Source organism: Mastigoproctus giganteus, chromosome 1 (assembly GCF_048544385.1).
Source record: "Mastigoproctus giganteus isolate SK-2022 chromosome 1, ASM4854438v1, whole genome shotgun sequence".
Classification (NCBI taxonomy): domain Eukaryota; kingdom Metazoa; phylum Arthropoda; class Arachnida; order Uropygi; family Thelyphonidae; genus Mastigoproctus; species Mastigoproctus giganteus.
The window spans coordinates 247,471,887-247,494,552 of record NC_143575.1 but is presented as its reverse complement, the minus strand read 5'-3'; the positions used below and the strand labels follow the sequence as shown (position 1 = coordinate 247,494,552).

The window sequence follows — 22,666 nt, the reverse complement described above, 5'->3', positions numbered from 1 at the left end:
TATAGGAAAGTGTAGTCACAATGCACTTAGCCCAAATGAAAGCTACAAAAAGGGGGGGGGGGGGGGAAAGTCACCCGTTAGGCAAAAAAACTACAGGAAGTCTCCAATTTATGATGTACCGAATTATATAGTTTCATAGCAGATTATTTTTAATCTTCTAAATGTGTTTTGCATCTCTCTCTAGTAGCCACCAGTTGATAATAACAGGGTATTGTAACGAAGAAAATCTCAATGGCACAGCCTTGCTTGATCATCCCATTCGCCTTGAAGACAACACACACATTGTTTTCATGGCAATAAATGTGACAAAGAGATGACCACAATATTCAAAGTAGAATTGGCAAAGGAGATATGCTCTAATGAAGTGGACATAAGTAATGTGGTGGAGGTACTCTAATTGCTTGATTGCTCAGTTAATGAGGATCCAACTGATAATGCAAAGAGAAGCAAAGCATCAGCGAAAAAAAAAAGAAACAGAGGAGAATAAAATGCAGCCAGCACTGCAAATAAAATGGCTCATGCCAAAAAGGCCATCTGATGCCATTGTTCTAGAAAGGATGACCATACTTGTTCTTGTTAAAGATATGACACAGGATATTTCGGTCAAGAATTCTAGGGTTTTTATCAATACTATAATGAACTTTATTACGATAATCAGCAGAATTCTGTTTAGACCTCCGTCCCTCTCCTTGACTTTTTAAATTGTGAATAATGTACTGACTAACACATGTTTACGTATACTGTATTTTTAATGAGCAGTTACATTAAGCTTAAAGTTCGTTGGTCCAAAAATTTAATCACAGGATCACAGATTCCCTTTATAATATAAATACACATACATTCCTAAGCCAAAACCTAGCCAAAATATAATAGCATGTTGGCCCACTTTTGCTGTGATAACTGCTTGCATCTCCATGGCACTGAGACTCCACACGACTGTGGAAAGCATCCTCAGGTGTCCTGGAGTTCAGCATGGACTGATGAATGCTGTGTTCAACTCCATCCCACAAATTTTTGATAGGATTGATGGTGGTAGTTGAGTTTGGTGACTAGGCGAGTACACAAAATGCTTGGACATGATCCTGAAATTACTTGTGCACAATGTGGGCTTTGTGACATGGGGCACAGTCTTGTTGAGAGTCCAGTCAGTGCCATCTGGATGTCACCATGTAGGGAAAAATTTGGTCCAAAACAGTGCTAGGATCTGGCAATCAGGGGAGCACACAAAATGCTTGGAAACAATCCTGAAACCATTCCTGCACAATGTGGGCCTTGTAACATGGGGCAGTCTTGTTGAGAGTCCAGTCAGTGCCATCTGGATGTCACCATGTAGGGCAAAACTTGGTCTAAAACCAAGGTAGGATCTGGCAGTGAAGGTGTATTCAATGGGGATGAGGGGTCCCAGTGATACCCATGAAAACATCCCCCCCCCCAAACCCCATGATACCACTGCCACCAGCCTATTTTCATCTGATTCTGTAGTTTGGTTGCAGCTGTTACCTGTTCATCAAATATACACCTGTCAGTTGGCATGGTGGAGCTGGAATCTTGATTCCTCAGAGCATGTGATTCTTTTCTAGTTGTCCATTGTCCAGGAATGGTGCCTGTTGCAGGTGGTGTCTATGATGGGCACTGGAACAGGTCGCCTACTCTGTAGTCCTATCTACAAGAGCATCTGCTGGATGGTGTGCTTGGAAATTTTTCTCTGTGCACCCTAGTTGTAGTCTGCCATTAATTGAGGGATCATCAGCTATCTGTTGTCCCAGATGGCATGTGCCAACTGCAGTTCACCTCGACTCCCAACCATTGATGGTCTCCCCATCCCAGTACTTCGGGCAGTTGTGTCCCTCTTTGGATCATTTCCACCACACGTTCACTATGGCAGTCCTTGAACTACCAACAATGTCTGTGATTGCTGAGATGCTGGCTCCCTGCCTTCCTAGCACTACAAATCATTCCACTGTACTGAGGCACTACCCATGCAGTCACTATATATATGATGTGCTAGTCAGTGACATCACTCCTTGGTTCTGTGGGATGCATCCACTCCTGGAGACAGGGATAATCGTAATATATTGGCTCATGGGTGTATTGTAAAAAACATTCGATATACACTGTTGTTCTATTAACAAATTCCTGATATAAACTGGAGATTACCTGTACTTTACTATTACAACTGTATTTTGCTAATTAAGATCAAAATTTTAAAATTATAGGATGGTAGAAGCATTGTGATTTAGCACTTTGAGAAACATTTAATTCACATTAAATGCCAATGTGAGTGTGTTTGTTCATTTAAAAAAAAAAAAAAGCTTCTTTACACATGGAAGTTATATAATACAAAAATATTTTATAAATAGTAAAAGCAAGACATCAAATGAGTTATAATTTTGAGGTTATCTACAAGTTAATTGAAATTTTTTTTAACTTTCCATTTATATGCGTGTTCAACAAAATTGTTTCATTTTTGAAATGACTTTTATTTAGTTAGTTCTAAACTGCCAAATGGCATAATAAATAAAATTTTATATTATCCTCTTAATACTGCTTGAAAAAAAATATTAGGAATTGAATTCTTCCAGGAAACTGCAACCAACCAACATATGAGCCATATATATATATTTTTTTTCTTTTAGAGAATGTCATCATTATTATGAAGGAAATTCAAATGAAGGCCACTTTCAGCATTTATGGTCTGGTTCATGTATTGAGTGCAATACTATTTCTTTTGCTATTGTCATCTGTTGCATTAGTTTTCCCCTTTTCACTCAGTACTATGGATGAAGATAACACAATATTTATCTGCAAGAAAAAAAAAATATATATATATATAAATTATTTTAAAACAATTGAATTTACTTCTTTTTTAATGGTTAGTGTATCCCACAAAGCCCCCAATATTGATGTTTAAAATTATAATAATCTTTGAAGGTAAACTTGTATACCCCCCTCAATTTGGGAATTTTACAGACCAGAAAGCACTGTATTAAATACGTACCTAATATCACGATGGTAATATGTTATGGAGCTTTTATTTATTTAATACCAAGAGTTCAAAGATTTATATAACTATCACCTATTACCCTGAAACTCAATATAATGAGCATCAGTAGCATGAAGAATGTGTGAAGGAATCCACTTGCTCACTCCTGGTGGTGATGTGCAATGCCACTTGTTTTTAAATAAAATTAGCATACAGTTAGAGCATGATTATTTAAGATATTTACTAATATCTGCAATAGTCAGTATGCCTACCAGCTAGCACACAAAAAAAAAAAGAAGCAAGCATCCCTGTATACATATTTCGTTACCAAGAAAACAGGGGTGTCAGTACTTAGGGATTAGATGAATCTTGGAGCAAACACCTGTAGACTTTACTGAAGTATGAAGCACCAGATCTGACTTTGTTATGCAGGCATTTTTTGTCATATTTGTGTTCTTTTACCCTTTTCTTTCTTTTGTTGTCTTATATATATGAACCTGCCTGCATGCCAAAGAATTTCACATAAGTATCCAATAAATTATCTTTCATAATTTATACCAAAGACAGGCATGTGTATATCTTAATGTAATTTTTAAAGTGAGGCATGTTGAATACATTTTAAAAACTACTTTGCACATATATACTTATTTTTGCAAAATAACAATAGGTAGTTTTTGTATACATAGCCTAGAAAAATCTACTTCCCAAAATATAAATTATAACAGTTTTCAAAAGGTAGTTAAAAGGTGTTTTTTTTTTTTTTTTATTGGTTATTTAAATAAAGTTGCTTGATTTATGCATTTACCAGATGATATATTACATTTAAACTGCGAAGTTGACACTCTTGAAACCAAGAAAATGCTTACAATGTATTTTAAAGTTAATTTTAATGAAAAAAATATTTTAGTTTAGTTTTATGCTGGTTAATCCTGTAAATATTGGCAAATATTGAATATAATTGTGTATTTGCTTAGACAATTATATTCACATGTATATATTAAAAAAAAAAAATACACACACACAAAAGTGAGCTCAAAAATGCACTAACATTAAATTGCATCACCAGATTTTATTAACCCTTTCACAATTGCATTGCCTGACTGTGTGAATTGGTAAATTTTCAAAATTTCTACATAAATGCTTTTAAATATTTATTTCTTCTTATTTTGACTTGACTGCCCCACCTTAGAGTAAAACTGTCAAAAATCAAACCAGAATTTAAAAAGCACATCATCATTTTAAAAAAAAAAGAAAAAACAGTAATAACCTCTCACTTTCATAAACTTCTGGATCTGAATTCCACGAGTTTCTTCAATTTCGGCCTTTGTAAGCCAAAATCAGACAATTATGTCCTCCTCCAGTTTTCAAAGCTTGTTTCATGCTGCCATCTATTAACACAGGGTTTCATCCCATAGCAGGTATAGGATTTAGTCTCTGACATCATTAGAAGAGAAAATTGGAAGCTTTAAAAGTGCTGTGTATCAAATATAACAGAGACAATGAAGGGAAAACAATCAAACACATGAGCAGGATAGATATCACTTTTCTTTCCCATTTGTGAGGATATCTAGAATGTAAAGTAGCTGTACAGTTTTCCATATCCCAATTAATTTTCAATATAGGAAAGGTAATCTTACATTTGAATAATGTAGTAATTAGGCTTGACATTGTCTGTAACTACCACTTCCAAATGAAACAGAACAGAAAATTGCTAAATTGACCAAATTTTTCAAAAACACTTGTTTTAAAATAAAACTACCTGAAATACTTTTATCCTTTCCTTAAGGTGAATTACCTGATGGATAGAAGGGCATCCAATAATAAGCTGTTCTTCCTCTGTGTAATTTGTTAATATAATTTTAATCACCTGCTCAAATACATTCTGAACTCGAGCCTGTAAAAAAAAAAGTTAAATGTAAGAAGAAATATATTAAAAACCATACAGCTCATATTTGTCCAAAGAGAAATGATATTAAGCAATGTCTCCCTTAATACAGTCATAGATTGTAATGCTATCCATCAATGACAAAACTGACACTCTTGAAAATTTGGTTTTTGTGACCAAGTAGGGACAACACTATCAGGCAATTAAAAAAAAGTCAATTTTAATATTGAGTAAAAGATATGTTGAATATTAATAACTTAAATATAAAATGAAGGAAGGACACTTTCCTACATGAAAAAGTTTAGTTTATTTTTATAAAATTCTCAAACATCATACCCTCGCATCTAGTACAATAATTTTGCTAAACAAATTGTTACAGGTTACCAAGGTGGTATCCGTGGACTCTTCAAACCACAGGAGAGCCTTCAAGGAAGCATTTTTCATTAAATAGTTTGAATCTATCACAGGAAGAAAGAAGGTCGTTTCAATACAGAATGTTGCTGTTTGTTTGAAGATGAAGGCTAACTTGATAATATTTTGGCACAGGATATACAGTCTTCTGAGTACCCAAGGTTTCTAGGACTTTAATAACCAACAAAACTTCACAGAAGTTCCAGTCTCCCTGAAAGTCTGCTTTTAACCATACCTGCTACAAAAAATGATCATAACAGTAGAACTCATGTAACAGAATCAAATGTTTCCTGTTTCTAATAATACTAGAAAAGCCACAGCATCAATACAACTTGTGGAACAGATCCCCGATTAAATACACCTTTGGGTAATAAGGAAGAAGTCTGTATAGCAAGCCCCCTCTTCCTCACAGGGCAGGTGCAAGGAAGGAATTGGTAATGGGAGTCCCTTTCTTTTTCTTTGGCCTTATATTTATTCACTTTCAGCATAAACAACAGGTTAACGTAATTCCTTCCTCTCCGCAAGGTTTTTGCTAGTTTACAATATGTAATCCCTGCCTTTATCATGTAAATTTCTAAAACATATTTTCTTAATCTTTCCACCAGTTGTGTAAGGTGATGTCATCCATCATGGTCACCAATCTATATCTCTGTTAATCTTGTAACCAGATAATTCTCTTATATAAATTCTCCACTAATAGTTGTAAGGTGACATCTCCTTGATGTCACCAGTCTTATGCTCTACTATATAAAGCTTGGCACTGTCTTCACTTCATATTTCAGTTTCTGGCTTGACAGCATTAGCTGTCATGTACAGTTATGTGTTTAACTGTATCTCATAAGTAGTTTTGTGTTATCTCACAAATATGTTAATTTACTTGTACTGTGCCTAAAAAATAACCATTTTACTAATGTATCAAATCAATATAACTGTATATTTTCTTTAGTATAATGAATGTAATTTTAATTTTTCTGTTTAGAAGTAAACCCCAACCTTTGGCCTAATGATGAGATCATGCAGTTGATCCAGACACATGCTTGTAACAATTTGTCTAGCAAGTTATTGTACCTAATATGGAGTATTGTATGCTTGACAATTGTACAAAAATAAACTTTTTCACGAGAAAAAATAGTGTCCATTTTATATTTAACTGATTTGATCAATCCCCATTTCGTTTGGGTACAATTCTGACCAAATACATTTCATTACCAGCACAAAAAGTTTCTTAAAAGTTTTGAATATAGTAATCAACGTAGAAAATTCTAAGATTTTTATATGTATATTATAAAGTGGTCAGTTATTCTGTTATTTCACTTTAGTTTGTTTTTACTAATTAGCAGTTACAAAACATTGTGCCTTTAAGCAAAAAATTCAAATGCTAACACTACATCTTTATCTTACTAGCATTTTAATAATCACCAAAAAACACATTTGTTCTTCCAAACAAACAGAATAGGTAACTTATCAAATATAGCAAATAAAAGTAGGTTATATCAAACTTCAGCCTTTCAAAGAAATATATTATTAAAAACTGACTTACCATCATTTTAACATAGCTATCTACCAAAGTAGTTAAATTAATTAATTAAATTGGCATCATTTTGGTTATATCTCATATTGTGGTTGCCTTCACAATGAGTTGCCATGGTATTGTACTACCTCGAATAAATAATGCTTCACCAGTGGAGAAGACTATTGTTATTTATTCTCAGCGGATACCACCACCCAGATGGCACCGTTTGAAATATGGTATGGGATAAAGATCTCTGTTATCCTCATACTATCCCTATTAGACTTAGGATAGCAAAAAAGATAGAGGAAGGAAATGCCGTAGAAGGAAGAAAGGGACAGTTACTCCTTCAACTCACACTACTCAAAATCTCATAAATTCCTCGAATAGGCACCGCTTCCACAGTAGAGAAGATTGTTGTTACCTATTCTCGGAAACTCAGTGGCCATGAGGCCCCCCCAGACGGCACCGTTTCAAAGCTTGTTGGCTTCTCTTCAGTGGGTGGTCAAGTACCCTGGTGTTGCAATAGTGACAACCCAGTTATGAAGTATAACTTCAAAATATGAGAGATGCCTGATGGTGTGTAGTGATATAGACTATAAAGTATTTAAGGGCAAAAGCCTCATGCTACAAGGTAGAATGACTAATATGTAGGTTAGTGCAAATGCATCATTTTAACATAGCTATCTACCAAAGTAGTTAAATTAATTAATTAAATTGGCATCGTTTTGGTTATATCACTACACACCATCAGGCATCTCTCATATTGTGAAGTTATACTTCATAACTGGGTTGTCACTATTGCAACACCAGGTACCTGCCCACCCACCGAAGAGAAGCCAACAAGCTTTGAAACGGTGCCATCTTGGTGGTGGTACCTGCTGAGAATAAATAATAGTCTTCTCCACTGGTGAAATGTTATTTATTCAAAGTAGTACAATACCATGGCAACTCGTTGTGAAGGCAGTCACAATATGAGATATAACCAAAACGATGCCAATTTAATTAATTAATTTAACTACTTTGGTAGATAGCTATGTTAAAATAATGCATTTGCACTAACCTACATATTTGTCGTTCTACCTCGTAGCATGAGGCCTTTGCCCTTAAATACTTTATAAACTGACTTACCTTAACTGGCTTAAAAAGGATGTATTCTGTACCCGAATTAGCCAAATATAATGACATCTTGTGTTGCAAAACTGGCAATTTATTTTTCAACTGACAATAAACTTTGCTCACAATATCACTTAGAGTTTCTGGAACAGTAAACGGTTTCTGCCTGAATGCTTGATCATCTGTGTCTTTACTGGAAACCTAAATATATAACAGTAATTTTTATTACTTGTTATTGAATTTATATGTACAAATACAAAAGAGTAAAATTCTTATTACAGTACACATTTAAAATGTATTGATGAGTTACTTACATCATTCAAAAATGCTATCAGTGGTCCAATTAACACGGTGGAACTACTGCATATGAATTCCTCACAAGCTATTTTTAGTTGTTTGTCTACAGCCTTTTTGGAATCAACTAAATGCTCTTTTACCTGTGGTGTTCCCTAATGTTGAAATACATTAATAAGAATTTAAAGTGTTAAATAATATTTCAAGGAAAATAATTTTTCATTTTTCCTTTTACCAAGATGGAATGCACCTAATCCCTGTTTTTAATATAATAAACTGTGAAGTGGATGTGTGACAAAAAGTCACACAAGCACTATTGCATTTGCATACAACTCAATATTTTTGAGGAAAAAGGCAAGAAATTGTTTTATATGGCATACTTCATAATTTTTTCTTTGTTTTGACAATATATTGGATAATAACAAATATTTTTAGTACAGCAGTCTCGTTATTAAAAAAAAAATTATTTCCTAACTTGCATTGTAGAATAAATGAAATGAGAAAACTTAACATGGCTGATTGGACGTACAGCTCATTTTGTGCAACACAGGTATGGCTACGCTTTTCCAATTAAAAAATAATCAATAATGCAAATTGAAAATGAACATGTTTACTACTTACTGGCTTTACTTCTAATCTTAATGCACTGAATTTAAAAATCACAAGATTGAGTCAAATATAGATTAGAGGGGGCAGAGACATTTTTGGACTTGCTTCTTACTATGACTGAATTAATCAGCCTCTTGAGGAATGCTGCTTGACAAAAATATCCAGTTTTCTTCCAGAAAATAAGAACCATTCTCTTCTGGAAGTCAGGTTGTTTTACACCCAAGTGGATTAAAAACTCCTCCACACACATAAATGTGTCGACTGGCAGTGAACGTGTTAAAAGATTACTGGACATGTATTAAAGCAGATGCATATTATTCAATTATAATTACAAACTCAGTGTGACATTGCATATAATTCCATAATTCTGTTTTAAAGGACATTTATTTCATTAAATGTCTAACAACAATGTTTTATATTTAATTTAAAAACCATACATAAGCAACTCAAGTAATTTATTTATAAAGATGACAACTTCCAAGATTAATTCATACTCAGTGATTCATTTTTTAAATGCTGGAGGAGTAGAAACCTGTAAAAAATCTATAAGAAAGAATGAAACAGCATGGGAAGAAAAGGTTATAAATGGGTAAAGTCTCCAAATTTTTAGGAAATTTTAAGCAGGTGGTAGGCTTAGAATCCCCATTACAGATGACAATAATGCCAGAATAACATCCTATTTTTGGGGAAGAAATAAAAAAAATCTGTGCAAAAATAGTCAATACACTGAGTATAAATATATTTCCATTTATACACAGTCACTAATTTTCCAAAAGAGTTTACATCACTGTGACTATTTTTTATGGGAGCCAATATTCAGCACCACAGATAACAATGGATCATGCATTTTTTTGTGGTATATGAATTTAATTGCAAAATGTGCATACTAGTGAGCAGAGTCAGACCTGAAATTAGCATTGGAAATGACATTCCATCATTCATGGCATATCTTCAAGAAAGTCTGTTCTCAGTATCAGTTTTAACTAACAGAAAGAAGCTTTTATAAGATATGGCAATGCATACTAAAAAATTTACAAAAATGTGTACATAAAAATGTATAAAATATATGACCTTAAGAACCACATAAGCACTCCTTGGTGTCCATACATGAATATACATATAACACATTTCTATGCTGAGAAGGATTAAGTACTATTTTCCAAAAAACAGAAATTTGCTAGTTCTAAAATGGAACCACTAAAAAATTCATTCTCTAAGAGAGCAGATGCATTTTTAGTGGCTCCAGAAGAGGGGTTTAACATCAGGTGTCCGGTAGGCATATTTTCAGTTCAAAATTTGTTTAAATTTTATTCACTAGTTTTGATATACAGTTTAATTTTAATGCTGTGTTAATCTAAATTCTGTAATATATTGTAAATTTAAATTTTGTAATCTTTCTTATGTTCAAATATTACCGAAATAATGGTTCCATTTACACAGTCGAAGGACATTGACTCAGATGGAAATGCGTGAGCATTTCTGGTGTAAATCAAAAATCATTAGTTCATCAATTGCATAGCCTATGTCGTGTACCCTTCGGTCAGTCTAACACACAAACCAAGCTCAACTACTGATACCTTTCATTGCACCTGATGTAAGAGCATACCAATCTCAAATTAGAATTTGGTGCATTATGAAAAGAATTTGAGTCGGTGAAGAAAACAGGTATTTGCCGTAGAAACAAATGTAACTGGGAGCTCATCAAGGACTCTTGATGTATCAAGAGTATCTCATCATCTGCCAAGTGATGCACCCCCAATTCGAGTCCAAGAAAAAATAGTTAAGTGCATCCTGCTCTGGTTGAAGGAGATTTAGTTTATTGGGAGATATTGTCAGAAAAATGGGTAATATTTTTTGTAACAAAGATAGGAGAACCAGAACCAGGGTGTGTTTGCCAGGAGCAACAATTAATGATGTTATCAACAGATTGTCAGATTGGAATGGGGGGGGGGGGGTAAAGACTGCATTATTATTCATGTGGGGACTAATAATATTAAACGAAAATGACCTGCCCATTTGTTGGATAAATATAGGGCCATGCTGGAAAAATGCTGCGAGTTAGGTCAGAATGTCCAGGCATGTGGGTTAATTCAAGACCTGAGGGATTCTGCAAGGCTTTATTAGGAGGGAAATTTTTATCAGCATGGACAGTGCTTGTGGGTAGAATTTTGTAGAGATAGTATTCATTTGAACAAAGGTAGGGTAAGGGTATTTTGCCAGTATCATTGAGGATACCTTAATGGTTGGGTGGAAACTGCTAGCAAGGGGAAAGAAGAGTGTAATATAGATCCACATTTATCTGATGATATGGGTCAAAGTAATGTTTGCACTCACCTCAAAAATTCTTACTTGTTGCTGCAACAGCCAGTGTTGGTAAGATGTTCTGAGAGTAGCAACATTTCAGATGAGTGGGAAGGTAAGCTAGAGACACAAGCCTAAATAACTTCAAGAGGTGTGTCAGAGTAGTAACCTATAAAAGAATACTTAGTCTTAACCATGTCTATAGTAATTTATGGAGTACTGTCAATAAAATGGCTGAATTTGAACTCCTGCAACTAATGCTGAAATAATAGGACTAACAAAAATGTGGGACCACCTGGTAATTGGGAATGACAACTTCCACTATGGTATGTATAATGTATTTAGGAAAGATAGAGAAGGCAAAAGGGGTGGTGGCTTCTTATCAAAAGCAGCCTAAGCATGAAGAGCGTTTGCTGAGCCAGAAGTTACATCTGCCAGCATAGAATCTGTGTGGTGAGTTAGCAGGAAGCAAAGGTATAATGTGTGTGGTAGTAATCTACAGACAAGAAGATTGTGAAGAGTTGTTTGTTTGTTTCGGGATTTATTGGGCGCATCGGCAACTATGACCATAGTGCGCCAGATTGTGAAGAGTATGACAAGAGTTGCTGCATGCAGATGGAATGGGAAGCAAGTGTAAATGTCTTATTATGGGTGACTTCAATCTGCCCCTAACTAATCAGAATAAGTGGGAGGGAAACTTGCCATGGAGAACAAAATTTTTAAATAAACAATGATTATTATTTGTACCAGAATGTTAAGAGGAAAACACTAGGGGTGAGAATATTCTTGAACTCATTATTACTCACAAATTAGATGACATCACAAGGCTTAAAGAAGGAGAACCATTTGCAGGTAATCACACAATTGTTAATCGGAAGATGAATAAAGATGTTGCAGTAGTAAAAGGTAAAAGCACAGGTTTTAATTTCAGAAGAGGGGACTTGACAATTTAAGGCACTATATGGTATATATTAATTGGGCAGGTTTCAGAGGGAGGATGAATACATTTGAATTATGGAATACCTTTAAAGCAAAAATCACATATGCCATGGATGCATGCATACCATTAAGAAAGTACTGCATGAGAAGGATACCAGAATGAATACGGAGCTGGCCAGTCTACTAGAGCAGGAAAAGATAGGTTACAGAGAAATGAAAGTACCAAAGCCTACAACAGTTACAAGTTAACTGTAACAGTACCACAAATAAGGTTAGAGAGGCAAAGGCTGAGTCTGAAAAAAGACTGGCTAAGAGAGCAAAGAATGGAGGACAAGGAATTTTTCATGTGTCAATACAAAGAAGAAGAAGAAGAAGAAGGGGGGAAAAAAAAAAAAACTACAAAAGAGGATCCTTGTGTATTGGGTGTGGAAAAGTCTTAGATAACCTAGGCTGATGAATTTTATAGGTACTTTGCATTGGTCTTTACCCACAAAAGACTCCTCAAGCTGAAGAGAGGCTGTGTAGTTGAATTCAAGCCATATGAAATTAGAGTATTATTTTGAAATTACTGATGACTGTTTATTAGAAAAAATTGAGCATAAAGGCAAGGCTCTCAGAGTTTATGGCATATGCCCAATAATTTTGAGGGAAACAAGTTGCCTCTACAGGTATTTGAAGCTGACGATTTGAAGAAATTCCAAGGTCACCTGGATAGTTGCTAACATGAGGAGCAAAGTGCATAATATTTACTTTTTTTTTTTTTTTTTTTTTGGGCCAGTATAGCAAAAGCCTGTAGCTTCTTAGCACCATATGACTATATTAATACTGAATCCTAAAAGTTTATTCATCCGAGGCTTTGGTGTCCTGGTTAAGTGCTTAAACCTAATTGGTGACCTCTCTCTTAATGAAAGCACATAAAACAAACACCTTTAGAATGTACGCCAAATTGCAAATAATGTATTTTGTCTAAGTGAGTAGCAAAATACATTATTTGCAATTTGGTGTACATTCAAAAGGTGTTTGTTAATGTTTTATGGGCTTTCATTGAGAGGTTACCAATAAATAAAAAAAAATGCACCTGTAATGTTTACTGTTAACCCTAGAATTTGATTGCAGAGGTATTTCAACATGTCAGTTGATCAAAGTTAGTATTTATGGATAAACTTTCTGCTCTTACTGAAGGCCTATTGCTGAGCCCTCAGCTTTGGGCTTATTCAACTTAAAGACAAATATTGTTATCTATATTTCTGCTTAAGTTACTAATATCTTTTTAGACTGTATAGCCTTGCCAAAATAGGCAAATCGACTCTCTCTACATTTAAAAACCTGAAAGCCTGCCAGAGCTATTTCAGCTGAGGAGAAACAACTTACTAGCTTCTCTTCAGCTGGTGGGTGGCTTTTGTTAGCGAACATATACCAAACTGTTAATAATGTGTCTTGTCTTAATGAATAACATTCATTAACAGAGGCTACCTGCCAGATGATGAGAAACCAGTAAGTTTGAAAAGCTATCCTGGCAGCATCTCAAATTTTTAAATGCATAGCAGATTCATTTATTCTAGCAATGCTATACAATTTAAAAAGATATTAACAAACTTAAGGCAGAACTGCAAATAATGCTATTTGTCTCTAAGTGAACATGTCTTATTAATACTCCTGCAAATTCTATAGTGTTCTTTTCTTTGCTTTCTTTATTTTATTGATGCTACTGTATATCACTTACAGGGTATTGCATTAATTGCATCCTAATGCTGAATAAAATTATCTTCTTCAGAATATGTACTTATGAGTTATTTCAGTACAAGATAAGAGAGCAGGATCAATCAAAATTGTTAAATAGAATGATCATTTCAAAATTCTCATGCTCAAAAATCTGATGGGACTGCACATCATGACTTAAGGGAAGGCTTGGATGTAGCCCCAATTAAAATAATTTATACTTATACAGATCTTTAGAAAATTATGCTCTTTATCCTTCAGTATGCAAATTGTTTGTGTCCCCTTACATATGCAGTTATTGGATTGTGAGGTGCACAGATACTCTTGAAAATTCTGGCCTCCTCGACAAGTACTGCTGTGAGCCAGTAAAGATGTAACTAAAGCAGATAAATTCCTGAAGAATCCTAAAAGAGGAGGTAACATTAACTACAGCACCCTCGAGTTACACAATTAATGCATCACTGGAAATCATCATGGTGAAAACATATCTTAGAAATAAATCATAAACTGAAAACATATCTTAGAAATAATTTTCCTATAGAAAATGTTGTTATTTTGCATTTGAAATCAGACTAAGGGTTCCCCCTTTCTCTCTCTGTTACTGCTATACTTTTTCACATTATCATTTAATAAACATTATATGACATACAATATACAAAATCATTTAATGTGTTATGTATGTATTAACTATAGTAATAACTAGTGCACAAAAATCTCAATGAGAATGATAAAAATTCATGATTAATGTGCATGCATGTGCACTCTAAGTAAGGTAGCAAACCTGAACAACCAATGCCTAGATTAGGAAGGTGACAGCTTCTCTACTGATGCTCAGCTGGCTACAAAATTGCTTTGTGCATTCTGAATGTTTTTATTTTAATACACACTAGTACAGTGCAGTTCTAAAAATTCTTAAAAAAAAGAATACTGATTGGAAATCAATTGAAGATTCATATTAATTCAAAATGTATCCTACACATTTTGAAAAATGCTCCTAAGAATTCATTTTGAATAAGTACACACACATAATCTGCACATATCTTTTACTTGTCTAACCAAGACCAAGGGATATCTTCCACAAGTTAAATAAACAAGGATATTTCCTTTATCATATGAATTCTTAAAGAGCTGTGACATTATATATGTCACAATGAGGTTGTGAATTTTACTTGCCACAGAATGCAGTGTTCAAAGCAAAAAATGAACTTTTTTGTATTTGAATGCTGTGATTTTTTTCTTCAAACCTAGCAGCACTAAATATTTTTGCAGGTGGTGAACAAATCCAAAAAAAATGCATTTGCCCTGATTTAGACAAACTTGTGCATATGGGTATGGGGAAGAATGATTAGAGTGCACAAACCTAGATGTTAATATCTAGGTTTAAGCTACCAAGAAGTAATTTCTTTACTATGAGCATAAATTAGAGTAGTAGTTCTGAAATTCGAAGTCACAGAATCTTCATTTTGTCATGCTCACACTTTAGCAGTTCTATGGAAATAAGACCACATTCTAACATAATGGCTCCATCCCATACAGTGAATAGCAAAAGCCTGGTCTGAGGAAACTCTAACAACCTGCTTGGCTGGCCCAGAGTTCAGATCTAAATCAGATCAAACACCTTTGGAATGATATCCACTTACAGATGTAATGCCAGATGAGGGCATTACATGCATTACATCTGTAAGTAATGACCCTGTCCATGGTGGGCCATTACTTACATCTGTAAGTAATGGGCCATTACATCTGTAAGTGGTGGGCCATTACTTACATCTGTAAGTAATGGCCCACCACCACATTCTACAGCTGAACTGGCAACCGTTATTTGTTATTTGGTTTTTAGGAGCATTAGCAACTAAGGCCATATTGCTCCGGGATATGCGGTGGTCATTCCCTGACCTTTCCAACACCTCCGTATTTGGTGGTCACAGGCTCAAACCCCAGTCAAATCAAGAAGCATGTGCTATGCACTGCTGCTCCTGCCCACCCAGCTACAGAGGTGCCACTGGCAACTGTAATGAAGGAATGAGCACAAATTCCTGCTACTTATTATAAAGAACTGGTCAAAAGTATTCCACTACAGAGTGCAGTCATTTTGGCCAAAGGTAGGCCTACATACCTTATTCATTTGTTTAATTCATTAAAACTTGTGTTTTTTGCAAAAATGATGGTGTCCCAATACTTTCAGTACGGTAGTGTATGCCACAATTTACACACATACTTCCTGATACCATCACTCATAAAAGGCTATATTTACTGGTTTTACTAGAAGCATTTTTGCACATATGAATGTAGGAATACAAGTATCCCAGGACCTGTTTTATCAGTAGGGGGTATGCTCTTGCACAAATATTCTACACAATATTTTACACAAATATTTCACACAAATCAAACACGATCCGAATATTTATTAAGAACAGATGTGTACATAAAACACCAAGGAAATTTGTGGAGAACAAATTACAAGTTGAAACCCTTCTATACCTTTTTTTTAAATAAGTGGAAGATGATTTAAAAATGTGAACATATTCAAATGCAGTTTTCTTTATTTTACCACGTACAATGTAGTACAATTCTTAAGTTTATAATGATATATGCACCAACATCGAGCCATGATGATGAAGAGGTTAAAGAAATGTACACTAAAATTGAGAGACTTCTAGATGAACAGAAAACTCACTACATCTATTATTATGGGGGACTTCAATGCTAAGGTTGGAAAGAGACAAAGTGCAGAAAGGGGAACTATAGGAAATTTTGGAATTGGTGAAATAAATGAAAGAACTTGTGGAATTTGCAAATCTCAAGGAACGTCAATAATGAACACTTTTTTCAAGAAAAGGGTGAACAAAGAGTGGACATGGAAGTCCAAATGGATTATCAACTAACAGAAGATATATTGTGAACAATGTTACCATTCCAAACAAGGTAAACGTTGGAAGTCATCACAGAATGGTAAGATGCACACTTAATAAAATATAAGAAAAGAAAGGAAAAAATTTAATCGAATAAATAATAGAAAGGTCTTTGAGATAGCAGAAGAGAAGAAAAAGTATGTATTGGAACTTAAGAACAAGTTTGAGCTTCTGAAAACTTTTCCGGACCAAGATATCAATGAGGAATACAACAATTTTTGGAAAGCATTAGCATTAGTGGAGGCATATGATGCAAGAAAGCAAACTTATACAGCAACAGCCAAAAAAAAAAAAAAAAACCTTCCCATTTCACCTATCTATTTGTTCCAAATGTTTGTCTAGTTCTGCCTTGAATTTATTTAAGATATGAATTCCACAATGACAGCTGGAAGTTTGTTCCAGTAATCAACTACCCACTGGTTAAAGGCAATTATCGCACATCTATTTGACAGCATTAGCATTAGTAGAGGCATTTGATGCAAGAAAGCAAGCTTATGCAGCATCAGCCAAAAAATAAAAAGAAAAAAAAACCCACTTCCACTTCACCCTTCTGTTCGTTCAAAATACCTGTCCAGCTGAGCCTTAAACTTATTTAGGCTATCAACCTCCACTACAAGGGATGGAAGTCTGTTCCACCAACCAACCACCCGCTGGCTAAAGGCAAATTTTTGCACGTCTATCCTACATCTGTCTTTCCTCAATTTGAATTTATGCCCTCTCAGGTGATTTTTCTGAGCTAGAGGAAGAATCCCATCAGCATTGAGCATGCTCAAACCATTCAAGGCTTTATACACCTCTATCAGATCACCTCGCTGGTGCCTAGTCTCCAGACACTGTAATTTGCAAAACTTAAGCCTTTCTTCGTAAGAGCACCCCTTTGTTCCATTCACTAATCTTGTTGCCCTTCTCTGTACTCGTTCCAGCAGCTCTACATCCTTGAAATGAGGCCTCCAGACCTGTATACAGTACTCAAGGTGTGGCCTGACCATTGCCTTATACAAGGGAATAATCACTTCCTTATCCCTGCTGGAAAAATTCCTGTATATCATTGACAATACTCCACGAGCTACTCTTGCAGCCCGTCTGCACTGCTCAGAGAACTTCATATCTGCCTGCACAACCACCCCGAAGTCCCTTTCATTCTCTACCACTGTCAGTGTAGTACCACAGAGTTGATACGTTGCTCTGGGGTTGCTGTTTCCCATGTGTAGCACTTTACATTTGTCAATGTTAAACTTCATTTGCCACCTCTCAGCCCAACTGCTCAACCTTTCCAGATCCTGTTGCAGCAGCATAGTGTCAGTAGTGTCCTTGACAACCCTGCCAACCTTTGTATCGTCTGCAAACTTGGACATTAAGCTTGATATACCATCATCAATATCATTTATAAAAACAGAAAACAATAATGGACCCAACACTGAGCCCTGAGGGACTCCACTAATAACATTAGTCCACGATGAGCAGTGTCCATTGATTACCACTCTCTGTCTTCTCCCCTTCAACCCCCCCTTTATCCATAACAGCAATTTGCCTCCAATGTCACACTGCTCCAATTTGTGTAGCAGTCTTCCATGTGCAACAGTATCAAAAGCCTTTCTAAGATCCAAGTATATAATATCAAAGCTATTCCCTGCATCCAGTTCTTTTGTGACTGCATCATAGTATCCAATCAAATTGGTCAGGCAAGACTTCCCCTTAACAAAACCATGCTCTGTCCAAGCTATAACTGAAGTCTTGTCTAAATGATCCTGCAGTGCTTCTTTAACCAGTGCCTCCATTAATTTTCCTGGAACAGAAGTTAAGCTCACAGGTCTATAATTACTTGTGTCAGCCTTTGATCCTCCTTTGTGAATTGGGGTACATTTGCACATTTCCAGTCTATGGGTACCTCCCCTGAGTCCAAGGAAGCTCTCATAATTATGGCTAAGGGTTTGCTTACTTCCTTTGCTGCCTCCTTTAATATAACTGGATAGATCCCATCCACCCCGGGTGCCTTTCTTGTGTTTATCTTCAACAGTTTCTCCTCCACTTTACTCCCAGTTATTTCAAGATTCTGTAGCTTACTGCTAGAGTTGAATACACCTCTGGCATTCCCCTCGCTGAATAACTCCTCATGTGTGAATGTCGATGCAAAATATTCATTTAGTTTGTTAGCTACCTGAACAGGATCATCAACAGTTGACCCATCAATATCAAGTGGACCAATTTGATTCATCCCCTTCCTTCTAGAGTTTACATAAGTAAAGAACTCTTTGCTGTTTTTCTTTGCATCCCTTGCCAAGGATTTCTCGTAATCTGCCTTCGCCTGCCTAACCTCCTTTGTAACGTGGTTGCATATCAACTTGTATCTATCATAGGCTTCTGTGTCATGTGTTAATTTGTAAGTATCCCATGCATTTTTCTTCCCTGCCATATGCCTCATTAGTTCATCTGACATCCATTTTGGCCTAAACCTTGAACAATATTTCTTAGTTGGTATGTAAAGCCTAGTAGCTTCCAAGATAAGTTCTTTGAATGCTTCCCATTTTGAATTTGCTGTTGGTAACATGATCAGTTGGTCCCACTGTATAGAATTTAAATACTGTCTCAGTCCATCGTAGTCGCCTTTACGGAAGCAATAACCCTTCCTTTTACCCCTAATGGTAGTTACCTCTTTGAGTAAATCCCACTTCAGCACACTGTGATCACTGCCACCTAGTGGTTCATTTATCTGCAGATTCTTAATGCATGAAGAATCACTGCTGATAATCAAATCAAGAGTATTACTCCCTCTAGTTGCCTCCCGATCACTGCCACCTAGTGGTTCATTTATCTGCAGATTCTTAATGCATGAAGAATCACTGCTGATAATCAAATCAAGAGTATTACTCCCTCTAGTTGCCTCCCGAACATGCTGATGTAGAAAATCATCCAATAAATCCACAAAAGCCTTGCTAGTGTGTGAGTGACCAACCCACAAATTCCAGTCAATATCTGGGAAATTAAAATCCCCCATTATAAGACTCTCTGATTTACTGGCCCACTCTATTTCCCTGTACAGTTTCTTATTATACTCATCAGAGTCATTAGGCCTATAGCACACTCCTACTCTCAATTTTGATCTCCTAATGCTTATGTCACACCAAACTGACTCAACACTGCACTGTCCAGCGATGTCGACTGGCTTCACTTCCTTGGTTTTTATGTGTTTCTTAACTAATAGCATAACCCCTCCCCCCTTCCTATCCTGTCTATCCTTTCTGTAGACGTTGTACTCCCCAATTTGCAGTTCTGCATCCCTTATATCTGTGTGACACCACATCTCTGATATCCCAACAATATCTGCCTTTGATGTTTTGAGCAATACCTCAAATTCATCAAATTTATTTACTAAACTCCTAGCATTGGTGTACACGCAAGTATACCTGCACCTGTTTCTATTCTTAGCTACCCTAACACAACCCATGTGTTTACTTGTACCGCAATGGCTCCCAGCAGTCTCTGAAATATCATGCATCTTGTTTTTCAGGCTTCTTCTCATTCTAATAGAAGCAGTGCAAGAATCTCTTTCACCTCTGCCAGTGGCTACTGTAAATCTATTGGTCTTTGTCTCCCCCCAAGCTAGCAGTTTTCCGACCCACCTAACACTGCCTCGATAGCATCAGCAAATATTCTTGCACCCTTTCTATTTAAGTGTATCCCATCCCTGTAGAAGCAATCTCTCCTGTTAACAAGTACAGTCCAGGCTGAAAAAAATTCTACCCCTTGAGCCTTGCACAATCTTTCCAGGGCCGAATTGATCGACAAGGCTCTCATCATATACTCCCTCCTATCGTGTCTGGGCAGAATTGCAGACACTTTCAAATTGAACCCTAATTCTCGGCTTTTGTTCAACAGTAACCTGTATTTGTTAAGTAATTCTGCCGGTCTCCTACTCTTAATATTATTAGTGCCAACGTGTACAACTATATCACCTTTTGTGCCCTTAAAAGATGATATCCGCTCTACAACGTCATCAACCTTTGCCCCTGGCAGACATACCCTGGTCCTGTTCCACCTATCCTTTTTACCAAGCATGTTCCCCGTTTCCCTGACAATAGAGTCACCAACAACTACTAGTTCCTTCGGGACCAGCGCATTCTGCCTTGGGGGTTGTCTCTGTGTCACGTGATGCCCAAGTGCAAGCTCTGGAGTTGATGTGGGCAGCTGAGAGCTTGATGGGCCCCTCAATTTAGTTTCTTCGAGGGCATCCACCCTGTCCTTCAAGCTCTCATATAGGCCCACAAGAACGCCGAGTTGTTGCCTGATATAGTTACACTCCTTGCATCGCGCGCACACACAAAGACATCCCCCATGGCAGTATCATGTCCCATACCCGATTGCTCTGCAAACATCAAGCAAACAGTGCATTTTATAAGGCTGTGAGTCAGAGGACAACTGCCCCCTCAGTTCTGCTCTGAGCCACAGCACTTCCATTAGCTTGAGCCTTTTGCTTTGAGCCTCTTCCCTCAGTTTCAGTTTATGCCCCCTCACGTTTGTAATCTGAGCAACACGAAGAATCCTACCAGCACTGAGCCTGCTCAATCCGTTCAAGGCCTTATACACCTCAATCAGATTGCCTTGCAAGTGCCTACTCTCCAGACGCTGCAATATGCAGAACTTTTAAGCCTTTCTTCATAAGAACATCCCTTTGATCCCCTCATTAGTCTTGTTGCCATTCTCTATACTCGTTCTAGCAATCCTACATCCTTCCTAAAATGAGGCTTCCAGACCTGTACGCAGTACTCAAAGGTGTGGCCCAACCATTGCCTTATACAAGGGGATAATCACCTCCTTATCCCTGCCTGCAAAATTCCTGTATATCATTGACAAGACCTCATGACCTACTCTGGCAGCATATCTGCACTGCTCAGAAAACTTCATATCTGACTGAACAATTACTCCCAGATCTTTATTTTATACCACCCTAAGTGTAGTACCACACAATTGGTACATTTCTCTGGGATTATGAAGAATCAAAAACCCCAGGTGAAGATGAAGTTACTGTAGAGTTGTTAAAATTAGGAGGAAAAGACATGACACAGAAACTGGCAAGACTCTTCACAAAGTACATTACGAAAGGCATGATGCCTAAGAAGTGGAATAATGCAATCATAATTTTGCTGCATAAGAAAGGAGATAAATCAGAAATTGGAAATTATAGACCAATTGGCTCGTTATCCCACATCTACAAGTTGGCTTTAGGACAGGATTCTCAACTATGGATCACCTTCACGTAATATTGCAGCTAAACGGAGAAAACAAATGAATATAAAACACCATTATGCCTGGCATTTGTGGATTATGAAAAGGCATTTGACTCCATACAGCATAAGGCAATGTTTTGGGCACTGGAAAGACAAGGCATAGCTACCCCATATGTTACGATTTTGAAGAAAATATATGAGAACGCTACCTCCTTTATTAGACTAGACAAAGACAGTAGCAAATTAAAAATTGAGAAAGGAATTCGACAAGGAGACATAATAACTCCAAAGTTGTTTACTGCTACCCTTGAAGAAGATTGGATTGGTCTCAGAAAGGAGTCAATGTGAATGGAGAGTACCAAAATAATTTACGATAAGCAGATGACACTGTGATCATAAGCCACAATCTCGAAGAATTAGAGAAAAATCTTAATGAATTATGCAGTTAGTAAGGATTTCGGACTAAAAATGAATATGGCTAAAACAAAAGTAATGATGAACAAGTATGCCACAGAAAGGGATATAATGATTGAAGGAGCAGTAATTGAAGAGTTGGATTCATATACTTATCTGGGACAAGTCATTAGCTGTAATAATGATAAATGGCTGGAAGTCAAGAGAAGAATAAATTTCACATGGATAGCATTCAGGAAATATAGTCACATACTGAGGATCAATATCCCAATTTGTCTGAAACGTAAAATAATGAACCAATGTATATTCCCCACCATGACTTATGGAAGTGAAACTTGGACACTCACC

General features: G+C 36.3%; 2 protein-coding genes across 5 annotated transcripts in view; one reads left to right on the top strand and one right to left on the bottom strand.

The window, feature by feature from the left end:
- Positions 1–6,395, top strand: part of MED28 (mediator complex subunit 28) — a 48,719-nt gene extending 42,324 nt beyond the window's left edge. The window contains exon 5 of one of the 2 annotated variants that reach the window (XM_090376793.1): positions 6,259–6,395. In XM_090376793.1, coding sequence (XP_090232919.1) covers positions 6,259–6,389 — 131 coding nt within the window. In that variant the 3' untranslated portion in view covers positions 6,390–6,395. Of the gene's footprint in view, positions 1–5,247; positions 6,196–6,258 lie in introns of those variants that run through there. The other variant, XM_090376794.1, reaches the window with a different exon arrangement.
- Positions 2,612–22,666, bottom strand: part of Cog3 (conserved oligomeric Golgi complex subunit 3) — a 92,385-nt gene continuing 72,330 nt past the window's right edge. For 2 of the 3 annotated variants that reach the window (XM_090376765.1, XM_090376782.1), the window contains exons 17-20: positions 8,220–8,354; positions 7,921–8,106; positions 4,743–4,877; positions 2,612–2,802 (exon numbers count right to left, since the gene is read on the bottom strand). In XM_090376765.1, coding sequence (XP_090232891.1) covers positions 2,701–2,802; positions 4,743–4,877; positions 7,921–8,106; positions 8,220–8,354 — 558 coding nt within the window. In that variant the 3' untranslated portion in view covers positions 2,612–2,700. The remainder of the gene's footprint in view (positions 2,803–4,742; positions 4,878–7,920; positions 8,107–8,219; positions 8,355–22,666) is intronic. The other variant, XM_090376773.1, reaches the window with a different exon arrangement.